Source organism: Lithobates pipiens, unplaced genomic scaffold (assembly GCF_037356315.1).
Source record: "Lithobates pipiens isolate NorthernLeopardFrog02 unplaced genomic scaffold, aLitPip1_a1.2 Scaffold_19, whole genome shotgun sequence".
NCBI classification, from domain to species: Eukaryota; Metazoa; Chordata; class Amphibia; order Anura; family Ranidae; genus Lithobates; species Lithobates pipiens.
Window position 1 is genome coordinate 525,356,483 of NW_027507764.1, and position 15,848 is coordinate 525,372,330.

General features: G+C 43.2%; 1 protein-coding gene across 2 annotated transcripts in view; it reads right to left on the reverse strand.

Moving 5' to 3' along the window:
- Positions 1-3,817: 3,817 nt before the first annotated feature.
- The window catches only part of TNKS1BP1 (tankyrase 1 binding protein 1), a 211,252-nt gene continuing 199,221 nt past the window's right edge, over positions 3,818-15,848 (reverse strand). For both annotated transcript variants that reach the window (XM_077493184.1, XM_077493183.1), the window contains exon 10: positions 3,818-6,529. In XM_077493184.1, the coding sequence (XP_077349310.1) occupies positions 6,439-6,529 (91 nt within the window). In that variant the 3' untranslated portion in view covers positions 3,818-6,438. The remainder of the gene's footprint in view (positions 6,530-15,848) is intronic.

The following is a 15,848-nucleotide window of genomic DNA, read 5'->3' on the forward strand; positions in this document are numbered from 1 at the left end:
CGGCGTGCTAAATTTCTGGTTTGAGTCTACCATCGTACAGATTCCTTGACTGCCCTGGTGATCAATATTTGTTGTGACATTCATACCCCGTTCCATTGTTTTAGGAACGAATTCTGGAGGACCCTCGAATTTCATTGGGACCACTGAACCATTAGAAAGGTTGATGACATTGAACCCAGAACGCTTAAGCACTTTCTTGCAGACAGGTGGTCTGCTGACAGGAGCCTTTTTACTTTGCGGATGAGGGGATAAAGTTTTTCCTGGGGAAGCCCTACTGTGTTGGATCTGGTGTCTAATTCGGCTCCTAGGAAGACCATTTTCTGTACTGGGACCAGGCTGCTCTTCCTCCAATTCACTATCCACCCGAATTGCTGGAGTGTGGAAATCAGAATTGACCGATGTCATAGAAGTGTTTCTCGATTGTCCGCTAGAAGAAGAATATCGTCGAGATAGTGTAGGACTCAGTCCCCTCTCTCTCAATAGTGCTATAACTGGAAGTAAAACCTTTGTGAAGGTCCTGGGTGCCGTCGATATCCCGAATGGGAGGCTTTTGAATTGAAAGTGTTGCTTGCCTATCGCAAAGCGCAGGTACTTTTGAAAGGTTTGATGCACTGAAATGTGTAGATAAGCGTCGGACAAATCAACCGAGAGCATCCAATCTTTCTCTCCTACTGTTAGTAATATTGATTGGAGACTCCCCATCCTGAACGATTCGACTAGAATCATTTGGTTCAACTTTTTTAAATCCAGCACAGGCCTCAGGTCTCCTGTTTTCTTTAACACCAAGAAAAGGGGAGAGTAAAAACCTTCTCCTCTCTGCTCCTGTGGAACTTCCATGATTGCTTGCTTTTGGAGCAACTCCATGATGTATTTGACTAAAAGCTTCAGTTTCAGACGCAAAAATGGTAGTTTGGTGGGCCTGTAGTGTTTTTTCGGTGGTTTTTGCTTGAACTTCTATGTGTGACCTTGCTGAATGGTGGATATCGTCCAGGGATCTTTTATTGGGCAAATAGCCTCAGCCTCGCACCTACTATTGTGGGCTCGGCATGCGTGGCATCAAAAAGATTTTTGTTGGTCTCCCGGAATGGTTGTCTTTGATTTTTGGACTCTCACAAAAGAGGGTTGTGTGCTTCGCCAATTCCGTTTGAATTCTTTTCCGGGTCTATAAGATCTTACGTCCCAGTACCTCTCGGGCAAGTGTCGTCTGAAGGGCGGATTTTTCTGTTGTTTGGATCTTCTGTCCGATGGTATTAGACCCGATTTCCCCCCCGTGACCTTTGTTATTGCGGAATCTAATTTTGAACCGAAAAGGTTAGTACCATCGTAAGGGATCTTGCACCAACTGGATTTGGAAGTTGCGTCAGCAACCCAAGGTTTCAGCCAGAGCGCTCTCCTGGAAGTTACTGAGGCCAGTATCGCTCTTGCTGAAGATCGTATAACGTCCACCGCCGACTCTGCTACAAAATCACCCGCTAAGCTGAGTTCCTGCAGCGCTGAAATAATCTTGTCTTGGTCTGCTGCTTCCAGTATTAATTTTTCCACACCAGATGTCCAGGAGGTGATGGCTCTACCGACCGCTGCTAGAGCAATTGCTGGCCTACAGGCCCCCCCCGCTGCTGAATAGGCTTTCTTAAGGTCGAGGTCGATCTTGCGAACCATCACATCCTTAAATGTTACGGCGTCTTCTATTGGTAGGGTTACATGGCGCGCTAAACGCATCAGTGAGGAGTCTACCACAGGAGCGGAGATAAGAGGGTTCACTGCTGGCTCTTTTAGGGGATAGAGCTTTGCTAATCAGTTGTTCAAACCGGATTTTTTTTTCTGGTTTTTGCCATTCATCTTTTATGAGCTCCTCTAGCTCTTCAATAAAGGAAAAGACCTCCGGGTCTTTTGTTTAGGTTAGGGAAATATTTTCGTAACTTAGATGGGATCGCCTCCTTAACTGATTTCGCAAATGGGTTTATTAATGCAAAGTCGAAAACTGTAGGGGTCAGGGGTTCCTCTTCTTCTGGGGAGTCGTCTGGATCCTGAGGGGTGTGAAGTTGAGGCTGAGTTAGATGACCTGATTTGATCATATGCTGTCACCTGCAAAATCGTTTCTTTAACCGAGTCTCTTATTATATTGGAAGCTTCTCTTGCGTCAGCTTCTTTGTCTCGAGTTGCTTCCTCCAGACAGATTTGGCAAACAAGCTTATTAGGTAATGCTTGCGCTCCACAGACCCAGCAGGTATTAACCGCAGGACGGGTATGGTGCTCCTCTCGGTGCGAGGATGACGCTTCTCTGCGGTGACGGGAAGACCTTGACCGACTACGCCGAGAGTAAGAGTGTCTTGAGGGGGAACGTTCCTTTCGTTTAGAATGGGATGACCCTGATGACCTGCCAGAGCTACCAAAATGAAAGGTATTAATGGCAGTGCTCTCTTTTCTCCTCTTCATTAATTACCAATCCATACGTCCCCTTACCTTGTAGTTCTTGGATGGTCTACTAAGGCAGCGGTCTCCATAGGGAAGAATAGAGTACACCTGTGACCAGAGGTTTTCAGTGTAAGAGGTAATGCAGAGTATAGGCAGAAGGTGCTGACATAGAATAAACGGTAAAGTAACATAAAGATGTAGAAAAAACCCTTACCAGAGACCAAAGGAGGACTTGTCTTGCAAGGCAGCAGGCTGTGTGCAGAAACCAGGATGACGGGTGGTGTAGAAAACACAAGCAGCATTTAAAAATGAAAAAGGCAGTTTTTAAATAGACCGCCATCGCCGGAAGAGTGACGTCACCGCCGCGCATGCGCACTGGCCGGCCGCGCCGCCCAGCACCATCTTGGATGCTGGCAAAATGCAGAGGGCAGGGGAAATGTCACTTCCTGAGCGCCGAGCGTCCAAACGCGGCCGCCATGATGGAAAGGGCATACCGCTGTGGAACTACAGGGCTCAGCATGCACAGAGGAAGCAAAGAAGGAAAAGAAAAGGGAAAAAAGAGAAAACGAAAATGAAACAAAAGATAGAGGTATGCCTGGGGAAGTAAATAGGAGAGTAGAAGCTGGAACCAAAATAGGTAGAGGGTGACCGCTGCAGAACATTAAAACCTCTTCAAGGTTTTTTTTTTTGTTTTTTTTGCCCCTGAGACCACCAGAGTGGGGCCCCCTGCGTTATAGCTCATTTAGAGACCGTACAGTCAGGGGCTTCCAGGTAGGAGAGGCCGAACCTAGCTGGGGGGGTGCGGTAAGGGGCTCCATTGCTAACCGATCGAATACGTGATGTCCCATTCAGGTGAGGAAAAAAAGGAGAATGCAGCGGTGGACTCTTCTTCAAATCTTATAGCTAACCAGTCCTATCAGGTTGTGGAGGCGGAGTCACAACCCAGTGTGTGTGCTGCCATGATGCGTCAGGAAAAGAGTGTTTATAATGCAAAAGTTACTTTAGACACCGTGCTTTAGCTTACTACCATTAGTGAATTTTTAAAACCTCCAACTCTGAGCAGCATACAGTTGCCACACTTGGGAAATTGAATGCAGTTCTAATTTTTTAAGGGAAAAGGCGTGGGGAAAGCTTTACATAAGCAAGTTACTGGATACATTGTTTCTATACCATAGGCTACTTTCCAGGGCATATCTCTGACGCTTTTCCCTTTCCTCTGGTGTCTAGATTTAAAATGCATACAATTACCTTCATATAGATTTGACTTGAGACATATCACATCTGGCTTTATTTCAAATGTGCTTGATGGAACACATTGCACTTATATACCACTGTTTGTTAGTAGTACATTTCAAAAAGAAATGCTGCAAAAAGTTGGCTACACCATACTACTTACAGTAGCTATTTTTTTATGTATTGTTTATTACAGTGTGTGTTTATTACACACATAAAGCTGAATTTGAGACATACAGTATATAAAGGGTACACATTAATGCAATTATGTAATCATCAATACATCATGAAGTTCATTTTTAAATGTTAGCAGTGGGAAAGAAAGGCAGCACTAGAAGCCATTCAGCTGTGCTTTAGTGCAAGAAGCATGCTGATAGATGGAGAGAACAGAGTGACAGAGGGATGAGCTTATCTGTGCACTGCTTTTCTTGTTACTGTCAAGTCACAGGCTGAGACTTGTAAGCGCAGCAAAGAACGATCAAGTCCTTTCCCCTTCCAGACAGGGGCTGTGTGGCAGAGCTATGTAAATCTTAGGAATTGAATGACCAAAATATGAATCCTTGGCAGGTGAAGCAATTTTCATTGATGACGCATTTTTCAGACGAAACGTTGGTTGGAGCTAAGGACGTGTGACATGGGACGCTGACCAGGACACGGCGGCCATTTTGTCAGTTGGAAAACGCTGGTAATTTCCACTTGCCTGTTAGATCTCTTAAGTATGTGAGTGTAACAGCTTCTTTTACTTAATTAATTGAATTACTTGGATGCTTGTGCAATGAGTGGTCTTTTTTCTCATATTTATGTGGATACTGGAGTTTATTTGTGGAATTCCCATCTATGGAGGGGGTCTTGGAGGTCTTTTTGCTTTATTGAAAGAGGTTTATTTTGACACTCTGTGGAATGGATTGATCTGTGGAGGATGATCGTTGGGACCATAACCTATACAGTTAATGTGTGTACCCTACACACTGATGGTAGAGTCAGTAGTATTGGGTGCATGTGGTGGCTTTCCTATCTGTCCTTATCTGGATTTATTTATTAGATGACTGTTTCGATCGTCTTCAACCAATTCATTTTTGACAAACTTTTTATTTTATTTTTTTATTTTTTTAGCGCTACACCTCTCTTTATAATTCTCATATATACTTTTTTTGCTTTTAATTTTCTTTATATGGAGTACTACATCACCTCTTTTAACACTTGCTTGCTGTGGCGATGGAAGGGCTTGGAATTTACACTGAGGCCCTAAGATCTGAATTGCTGTAAGAAGACTGTTGAGCTTCTGAGGACAGAGCTGTTAGCTGGAAAATTATTGTTTAACATTATTTCTCATCTGTCTTCCCTAACAACTTCAGTCCACGGCTCTGGCCCCTAGCAAGGTACTGTATAGTTCTCCTGTTACCCATTCTTGATTTTAACATACATTATGTTAAGATCAATGAGAGTAGAAAGGTTGCTGGTGGGGCTCCATCAAGGTTTTGCTATGGCACCCTAAGATCTATATTTAGCCTTTGGAAAAATCATACAAGTTCTAGCATTTAAATTTCAGGCCATACAAACCACATTGCTTTTGTATGCCTACAATACAAAATGCATACCTAGTAGAGCTGCATGATTAATCATTAAAAAATTGCGATCTAAATTCAACCCCCCTTCTGACCTTAATCTGGCATTTCCACAATTCATGTAACAAGCGTACAGCCGTTCTCTGCTCAAAGCTGTATATATAAAAAAAAAGCAGCCGGCAAAGTTTATCCCAACGTTGGTCAGTGCCGAGAGATAAAAAGAAACATTGTATCATTTGGTTCTTTTAGACAAAAGGAAGGAATTTCGGGCTGCAAATAAGGGCAATTTAACCAGTAAAGACTAATGCCGCATACACACAACCGGTTTTCATGTGGGAACAAACTCCAAAGGTTTTTCCGACGGAGTTCCTCTGAAACTGTTTTGCATACACACGGTCACATCAAAGTCCATTCGTTAAGAATGCAGTGCCGTACAACACATATGACGGGACTAGAAAAAGGAAGTTCAATAGAAAGTAGCCAATAGCCTCCATCTCGTACTTGCTTCAGAGCATGTGTCATTTTTGGTTCGTCGGAATAGCATACAGACGAGCAGTTTTCCCGATAGGAATTGGTTCCGTCAGAAAAATTTAGAACATGTTCTATTTCTAAGTCCGTCAGAATTTTCGTAAAGAAAAGTCAGATGAGACATACACATGATCAGAATATACGATGAAAAGCTTCCGCCTGACTTTTTTCTGTCGGAAGTTCCACACGTGTGTACGCGGCATTAGCCTTTTTCTGACACTTGTTGCTTACAAGTTAAAATCAGTATTTTTTTGCTATAAAATTACTTAGAACTCCTAAACATTATATATATATATATATATATATATATATATATATATATATATATATTTATTTATTAGCACAGACCCTAGAGAATAAAATGGCAATATTTTATGTCACACTGTATTTGCATAGCAGTTTTTCAAAAGCAATTAAAAAAAAAATACACTTCAATGAATAAAAAAAAAAAAAAAAAAACTAAACAGTAACGTCATCCCATTTTTTTTTTTTTTTTTTTTTGTAGAATGTGAAAAATGATGTTACGCCGAGAACCTTGATCTTTATTCTAAGCAAAAAATTGTGATTCTCATTTTATCCAGAATTGTGCAACTCTAATAGCTAGAAATTGAAGTGGTACAAGACATATGATCTTTCTGTTTTGAATATACTGTATATTATTCAAAAGGGATCCAAATCCATTGATTTTAAGTAGTGTTCACTTTGGTTGTTTTTTCTTTTCTTCTTTGTTTGTTTCTTTGGTTGATTTTCTTTTTTTCTTTAATGCTTGTAACCAGTTCATAGAATGACTGAAAATAAAAATAAAATAAGTGTCAATACAAGAACATATTACAAGGCAGAGTATTGGGTGAAGACTTTTACTTGGGAAATTATACACTAGGTCTAATGCCGCGTACACACGATCGGACTATCCGGCGGACTTAGTCCAGCGGAAACCCTCCGGACTTTGCAGTGGCGGTTTGCCGGACTTTATGAACGAGCGGACTTGCCCACACACGACCGGACTTTTCCGGGCGAACAATCCGCCGGACTTTTGAAATGAACGGACTTGCCCACACACGGAGAAAACTCCGTTCATTTTGAATGCGGCTCCAGGTAGACGAGACTAGCGAGACACCATCGGCGAGATTGACACCTCGCTAACCCCGTCACCTGGTATGGATTCACCCTGCGCCCCCCCCCCACCCCAAAGTCGGAAGAAGACCCCGGACGGCGCGACGACGAAGAAGAAAGTCGGGCTCCTCCGCTAGTAAAAGAGCAAGCAGAAGATAGTGGAGGAGTCCGGCGAGAAGACCACCCAAGACAGAAGAAGAGAAGACCACCAGAGCTGTCCAATAAATTAATTTAAAAACTTGCGTTGTGTTTTTTTATTTACACTTTTTTTCCCCCAGGTGAATGGGTAGGGGTATATTGTACCCCATACTCATTCACATAGGGTGGGGGGCTGGTATCTGGGGGGCCCCCTTATTAAAGGGGGCTCTCAGATTCCGATAAGCCCTCCCGCCCGCAGACCCCGACAACCAAAGGCCAGGGTTGTCGGGAAGAGGCCCTTGTCCTCATCAACATGGGGACAAGGTGCTTTGGGGTGGGGGGGGCGCAGGGCTCTGGTAAGGGTCTGATATGGACTTTGGGGGGACCCCAATGCCCTTTTTTGATGTAGGGCTTCCCCTTTAAGTCCATACCAGGTGACGGGGCTAGCGACGTTCAATCTCGCCGATAGAGGTGGCGACATTGACCTCCTTTGCTAGTCCCGTCTACAGGGAGTCGCCTTCAAAATGAGCTGACTTTTCTCCGTGTGTGGGCAAGCCTGTTCATTTCAAAAGTTCGGCGGACTAGCCCACAGACAGCGGATTGTCCGCCGGACTGCCGAGTGACATTTGCCTGTCTTGCTGCCATTTCTAATTGTGAAAGGAGATCCAACTGCATCTCTTCCCTCAGGTTAGGGGGCCTGTAACATACCCCCACTAGTAACTGCCACCCTTTGGAGTTCCACCCATATGCACTCCACTCCACCTCCCCCCTTGCCCCATCACTGATGTCATTCCGCACTTCTACACGTAAATAATTCCTGATATATAGACACACCCCTCCCCTTCTCCTACCTTCCCTGTCCCTTCAATCCAAGGAATACCCCTGGATGTTTGCCAGCCAGTCATGTGGGCTGTCAAACCAAGTTTCTGATATTCTCATGAAGTCCACATCCTCCTCCGTGTAGTAGCAGCTCTTGTTCCTAAATTTTATCGACTAGGCTCCTGGCATTTTTGAACATTCCCCTGAGTTTTGTATTGGTGCATATTTTTTTTTCCACATGATTTCTCAGACTTCTTTTTTAATTGGTAAATCATTTACCCCGGGATAAGAGGTTATGGATATTACATGGTAATACATGGTTAGTAAGGTTGAATAAAGACACCAGTACATACAGTTCAACCTGAGTGAGTGTCTAAAATTGTCCCTATCCTTATAAATTGCACACTCACATCAATCCATACCCTCAAGGAGCCCACAATCCAAAGTCCCCATTCATATACTAGGGCCAATTTTGGACAGAAGCCAATTAACCTACCAGCATGTCTTTGGAGTGTGGGAGGAAACCGGAGTCCCCATAGGAAACCCACACAGACACAGGGAAAACATGCAAACTCCAGGCAGGTAGTGTCGTGGTTGCGATTCAAACCAGCGACCCTTTTTACTGCTAGGTGAGAGTGCTAACCACTACACTACTGTGCCACCCATTATCACTAGTGTCTCTACTGTCCCCCTCTGTCCTATGCTCACTGCCGGTTATCACTACCTCTAAACCCTCCCCCTCTCAAGACCTAGTTTAAAAGCCCCTCCAACTTTGTGGTCATCTTTTTCCCAATAGAGCTATATCATGCCCACGAACGTGCAGCCTGTCCTTACTAAAGAGCTGGTTAACGACTGCAAAGTCAGCCCAGTTTTCCAGGAACCGGAACCCCTCTTTCCTACACCAGTTCCTCAGCCACTTGTTCAGTATTTCAGAGAAAACCACGTTGATGGTCCTTCTCCTCAATCTATTCCCCAAGTCCCTGGAATTTTGCAGCTGTACTTGACATAGCACAGCTTATCTTCCTTACCAGGTCATCTTAGTTCAAATGTGTGCCATGGCCCAAATCATTCCTATGGGTGAACTGTATCCAGCCAGCCTGCAGATCATGGCTCACTCATAGGAATGAATGGGCTCATTAAGCAATAAAAAGAGGATCTTCAATTGGCTGAATGATGCCAGGCAGGGACACATAGTAAAAGAATGGAAAAAGTTAATATTTAGGGAGCCAGGCTGCACTCAGGGGAGTTGAGGGGGGGGGGGGTCATTAACCACTTGACCACTGGGCACTTAAACACCCTTAATAACCAGACCAATTTTCAGCTTTTGGTGCTCCCACATTTTGAATGACAATTACTCAGTCATGCAACACTGGACCTATATGAAATTTTTGTCCTTTTTTTTCACACAAATAGAGCTTTCTTTTGGTGGTATTTAATCACCTCTCAGTTTTTTATTTTTTGTGCTCTAAAAGAAAAAAGACCGAAAATTCTGCGAAAAAATGAATTTTTCTTCGTTTCTGTTATAAAATTTTGCAGATTAGTAATTTTTTCTTCATAAATTTTGGCCAAAATTTATACTACTACATATCTTTGGTAAAAATAAGTACAAATTGGTGGATATTATTTGGTCTTTGTGAAAGTTATAGAGTCCACAAGCTATGGTGCCAATATCTGAAAATTGATCACACCTGAAGGACTGACGGCCTATTTCAATTCTTGAGACCCTAACATGCCAGAAAAGTACAAATACCCCCCAAATGACCCCTTTTTGGAAAGAAGACATTCCAATGTATTTAGTAAGAGGCATGATGAGTTTTTTGAAGTTGTCATTTTTTCCCACAATTCTTTGCAAAATCAAGATATTTTTTCCACAAAATTGTCATATTATCAGGTTATTTCTCACACACAGCATATGCATACCACAAATTACACCCCAAAACACATTCTGCTATTACTCCCGAGTACGGTGACACTACATGTGTGAGACTTTTACACAGTGTGGCCACATACAGAGGCCCAACATGCAGGGAGCGCTATCAGGCGTTCTGGAGCACCCAGGACAATTCTGACATTTCTCTCCTACATGTAAAAATCATCATTTATTTGCTAGAAAATTACAGAGAACCCCAAAACATTATATATTTTTTTTTAGAAAAGACCCTGGAGAATACAATGGTGGTCGTTGCAAAATTTTATCTCACACGGTATTTGCGCAGCAATTTTTTGAACGCGTTTTTTGGGGGAAAAAACAGTTTTGTGCTTAAAAAAAACAAAAAAAAACAGTAAAGTTAGCCCAATTTTTGCATAAAGTGAAAGATGAAGTTATGCTGAGTAAATAGATATCGAACATGTCATTCTTCAAAATTGCAAATGCCCGTGGAATGGCGCCAAACGTCGCTACTTAAAAAATCCCCATAGGCGACGCTTTAATTTTTTTTTACTGGTTACATGTTTTGAGTTGCAGAGGAGGTCTAGGGCTAGAATTATTGCTCTCGCTCTAACGTTCGCGGCGATACCTCACATGTGTGGTTTGAACACCGTTTTCATATGTGGGCAGGGCTTACATATGCGTTCGCTTCTGCATGCGAGCACATGGGGACAGGGGCGCTTTAAATTTTATTTTTATTTTTTATTGTTCATTTTACTTTATTTATTTTAGTTTGACATTTTTTTCCCCAAAAATACATTTTTGATCACTTTTATTCCTATTACAAGGAATGTAAACATCCCTTGTAATAGGAATATGGGGTGACAGGTCCTCTTTACAGTGAAATCTGGGGGTCAATATGACCCCACATCTCACCTCTAGGCTGGGAAGCCTGAAATAAAAAAAAAAAAAAAAAAAAGATTCTGTCTTTGATCGTACTGGCGAGTTGGTAGAAGCACCAGAGGGCGGTGAGGGGTGGGGGGGGCGTCTATGGGTGGGTATTGCAGGGTATCACCGAGTATGGCTGGGTATGGCAATTTATGGCAGGGTATTGCAGAGTATTGGCGGGGTATTGGCGGGTATTTCAGAGTATTGGGGGGTATTGCAGAGTATTGGGGGGTATCACAGTGTATTGGGGGGTATTGCAGAGTATTGGGGGGTACTGCAGAGTAATGGCAGGGTACTGCAGAGTCTTGGGGGGTACTGCAGAGTAATGGGGGGTACTGCAGAGTAATGGCAGGGTACTGCAGAGTATTGGGGGGTACTGCAGAGTAATGGCAGGGTACTGCAGAGTATTGGGGGGTACTGCAGAGTAATGGCGGGTACTGCAGAGTAATGGCGGGTACTGCAGAGTATTGGGGGGTACTGCAGAGTAATGGCGGGGTACTGCAGAGTAATGGGGGGGTACTGCAGAGTAATGGCAGGGTACTGCAGAGTAATGGGGGGTACTGCAGAGTAATGGGGGGTACTGCAGAGTAATGGCAGGGTACTGCAGAGTAATGGGGGGTACTGCAGAGTAATGGGGGGTACTGCAGAGTATTGCAGGGTATTGCAGAGTATTGGCAGGGAATTGAGGGGTTAAATTCGGTGAGCAGCGATGTGGGCACTGCAGATGCAGCCCACATCGCTGCTGACACCGATCTCTTTCCCCTCCGCTGTACCGATCGGTACAGAGAGGGGGAGGGAGGAACCGGCGTAATTTGACGGAGCGATCTCGTGGTAAACGGCCGCGACGAGCGTGATCCGTGATGCGCCAGGTCCACTGGACCCGACGGTCACGGATGATCTCGTGTGCGCGCCCCAGGGGGCGCGCGAGAGCAGAACTCTGGGAGGCCGTTAATTAACGGCCTCTCAGAGTTAAACAACCGCCCTGAAGCCGTTAATCGGCAATGGGCGGTTGTTAAGTGGTTAAAGGGCAAGTCCCCCAAAAGTGTATTATAATAAATATAGTAAATAATATAAATTAAATCAAATATGATGATGATTTTTTATGTTTTTTCATTATGGAACCCTAAGGCTACTTTCACACTGCAGTGCCCCAGCAGCACCCGGCCGTTAAAGTGCCACTCATTTTTGTGACTCTTTTCAGCCGCTAACGGGGCACTTTTAACCCCCGCTAGCAGCTGAAGAAGCATTAAAAGTGCCTGTGTGGCTTCTGAAATTTCAGGTGCTTTGGAAGCGTTGCCCATTCATTTTAATGTTCAGAATGTTTTGGGAGTGCTGTATATAGCGCTGCCAAACCACCCCAAAGATGCTGCTTGCAGGACTTTTCCAAACATCCCACAAGCGCTCCACCCAGTGTGAAAAGTCACACTGAAATGAATGGGAGGCAGTTTTCAGGTGTTATTTAGAGGCTATTTCTAGAGCTAAAACGCCTGAAAACCGCCTTAGTGTGAAGGTAGTCTTATTGTAGGCTCCACATTCAGTATGCATAAATCTTGTTTCATCCCTTCATATCCTAATCCTTATCCCTTTTCAGGACACCAATAATTTCTGTCCTTTAGAGGATTTATATCTAACAGAACAGCAATGTTAGCTGTTTTGCAGCTGTGGAAAAGAGTAAGCAATGATCACTTTCAATGCTATTTTATAAGTCCTTATGAATACACATATTTCAACTCAGATGAGGATGTAAAGTCTAACCTTTTGTAAAAAAATAAAAAATAAAAGATTCCACTGTGTCTAATGCCGCGTACACACGAGCGGACTGTATGGCGTACTTAGTTCGTCATACAATCCGACGGACAGTCCGTCGTACTTTCCACTGAACGGACTTGACCACACACGGATGCACAAACAGTCCGTCGAAAGCTTGCGCGATGACGTGTACAGCACGTACGACGGGACTAGAAATAGGAAGTCCAAGACACAGCAAAGCACCCTTCCGCCGTGTAAATCCTTTCTGGGCATGCGCCATTCTTAGTCCATCGAACTAGCATACTGATGAGCGGATTGTCCGCTGAAACCAAAGTACGACAGACAGAATTTCGAAAAATCCGAAATTCTTAGTACGCCGGACTGCACGCTGAAAAAGTCAGCTGAAGCCCACACACGAGCGGATTGTCCGCTGAAATGTGTTTCGGCGGACTAAGTACGCCATACAGTCCGCTCGTGTGTACGCGGCATAACAGGTGCCCTTGTAGCTACATAGTTACATGGTTTATAAGGTTAAAAAGAGACACAGGTCTATCCAGTTCAACCTATGTGTGTGTGGTTTGTATTCTCTGTGCTGTTTCAATCTTTTTATTAAAGATTTTGACAAAAAAAGTAATAGATAAATATGTCACTAATTGCTATCTGAAGACTTACCAGAATTACTAAAAAAAGAATTACCACGTAAGCGGAAAACATAGAGAATGGTACCTGAGTACTGGTAATTCCAAAGGCAATATAAGAATGCCAATATTTTGATTTAGCATAACACAGTCGTTTAACAGGAGCATGTTTTCATATTTGTTGTACCATATTGCAGTCTGTACCCAGACTAAAGGCAGTCCTCTACCCATCCATATCATGTGTAAATGTAGTGATTTTTATTCTCTAACATTTCCCATAGCTCTGTATATTCTATCTAATTCTATTCTAATCTAAACATTTTTTGAAGCTGTTGACACTCTTAGCTAGTAGCATTTCCTGGGGGAAATAGTACCACATTTTTACTGCTCTAACAGTACAGAATGCTTTCTGCAATCTAAGGTCAAAACCTTCTTTCTTCTAACCTCAAATCATGGCCACGTGTCCTCTACAGGGACCTTGGAATAAACAGTTTATTACAGTTACTGACGTCACCTTTGATGTATTGAACCAGTGTTTTGTAAAATGGAAGAACAAATGATTTATCTCTTGAATGTATCACTTTTTAATGTATGACAGTATTTTGCTAATTTTGCTAATTGTGGCTTAGCATTGCATGCTATTGCTAAATGTGCACCCCCAGATCCTTTTCTATCACTGATTCTTCTGGGGAACCCCTCCTATTGTGTATTTTGCAGGTGCATTTTTGGCATCCAAGTGCAAAAAAATGAAGATTCTTAAAGACTGCCACACATTTTGGTTTTCCCATTGTTTGTAATGAATTATGGAACTATAATAATAGATGTGAAGTAGCTCCTCTCACTCCCAATGTTTTACACACTCACTAAGGGTAATTAAAAGGGAACTAAAAAACAAAAAAAACAAAACATGATTCGATCAATCAATTTAGACCAGGGATCTCTAAACTGTGGCCTTTAGCTTATCCGGCTCTTGGGGCACTATTCCTTCCACTGATTCAAGGCACTATTTCTCCTACTGACATCAATGATTCGGCACCATTCCTTCCAAGGACTACAAAAGTTGAGGATAATTCTTCCCATTGGCACCAACAATGGGACACTATTCCTTTCACTGACACCAACAACGGGTCACTATTCCTTCCACTGACACCAATGATTAGGCACTATTGCTCCCACTGACACTAATGATAGGGCATTATTCCTGTCATTGACAAAAATGATGCTTTTATAATTAATTGTTTAAAATGTATAAATAAAGATACTATTTTCATAAATGTTGTTTAGTCTCTCATGTTGTAGCCTCTAAAGTGCAGCATTTAGACAGGAATTGATTTTGTCTGGTCCTGAACTTTTTTTCTTGCATCTTGTGTTTTGGATTTGGCTCTATTACCAAAATGATTCCTTCCACTGACACTATTAGGCACTATTCCTTTCACTTGCACCAATGATGGGCACAATTCCACCCATTAACACCAGCGATGGGGCACTATTGCTGCCACTGACACCAATGATGAGGCACTATCCTTCCCACTGGCTCCTACAATGGGGCAATATTCCTTGAACTGACACCAACGATGGGGAACTATTCCTTCCAGTGGAAAAAATCCCCTCTCCTAGTACAAACTTCATCAATCTCCTCTTCTAGCAAAAATTTACCCCAATCTCCTTTCCTAGTACAAATTCCTCTCCAGTCCCCCCTCCTTGTACAAATCCCCCCCCCCCCCAACACAAATCCCCCTCTAACACAAATATCCCCCCAATCCTCTCTTCTAAGACAAATCCCCCCATCCCCTCTTCTAGCACAAATCCCCCACAATCCTCCCTCCTACTACAAATCCCCCCCAATCCTCTCTTCTAGCACAACACCTCCAATACCCCTGCCTAGCTCAAATCCCCCCAATACCCTCTCCCAGCACCAATCCCCTTCTTTCAATTCTCCCACCTAGGACAAATTCCCCCAAATCCCACCTCTAACTTAAAACCCCTGCAAATTCACTCAGCAGCCAGTCACAGCATCCATGGAAACAGAGGCCTGGGGGGGGCACAACTGAAATCTGGTTGGAGCATAGCCCACCCCCAGCACCCCGCGGCTGTGCCCTAGGTGGAAGTATACCCTAGACAGCTGCCTAGTTTGCCTAGTGGTAGCACCGGCCCTGATTGTATGCCTCTGGCTGATGCATCTTACAATAATGAGCACTTTCTAGTTTTAAAGGGAAACTATAAACAAATAAGGTACTATTACTTTTTTCTAAATGCAGGCACCAACATTTAGTTAATTAACATACTGTTAATTGTATTCAGCCAAAATGTATCTATACGAATCTCTGATCTTGAGCTACCAGCTACATCCCGCTGCCACAGCCATTATGAAGGGGGCTAATTTTAAAAGCTCTTCCAAACAACTTTTTTTATTTCACTATAAATGCAGCAAGAGAAAACAGATTCCCTTTGCCTGAATCCATAAAAATACAGTGTGTTTCCATTTTGCAGTATGTGCATTGTGGAATTACCCTTTAAGAAACACAGGCTTATAACACAAAACACCATCTACACTACAGTGGAACCTTGGATGAAGAGCATAATCCGTTCCAGGAAAATGCTTGTAATCCAAAGCATTCGCATATCAAAGCGAGTTTCCCCATAGAAGTCAATGGAAACAAAAATAATTCATTCCGCATTGATTTCTATTGCATGCAATACCGCATGTGCCCAGAGGTGGGGGGGGGCTCCAGAGAGCGTTGGAAATACTTGGGGACAGTTTGACTGAACTCGGAAAGGCTCGGAAACACTCGGGAACGGAGTATTTCCAAATGATTCCGAGTATTTCCAAACAGC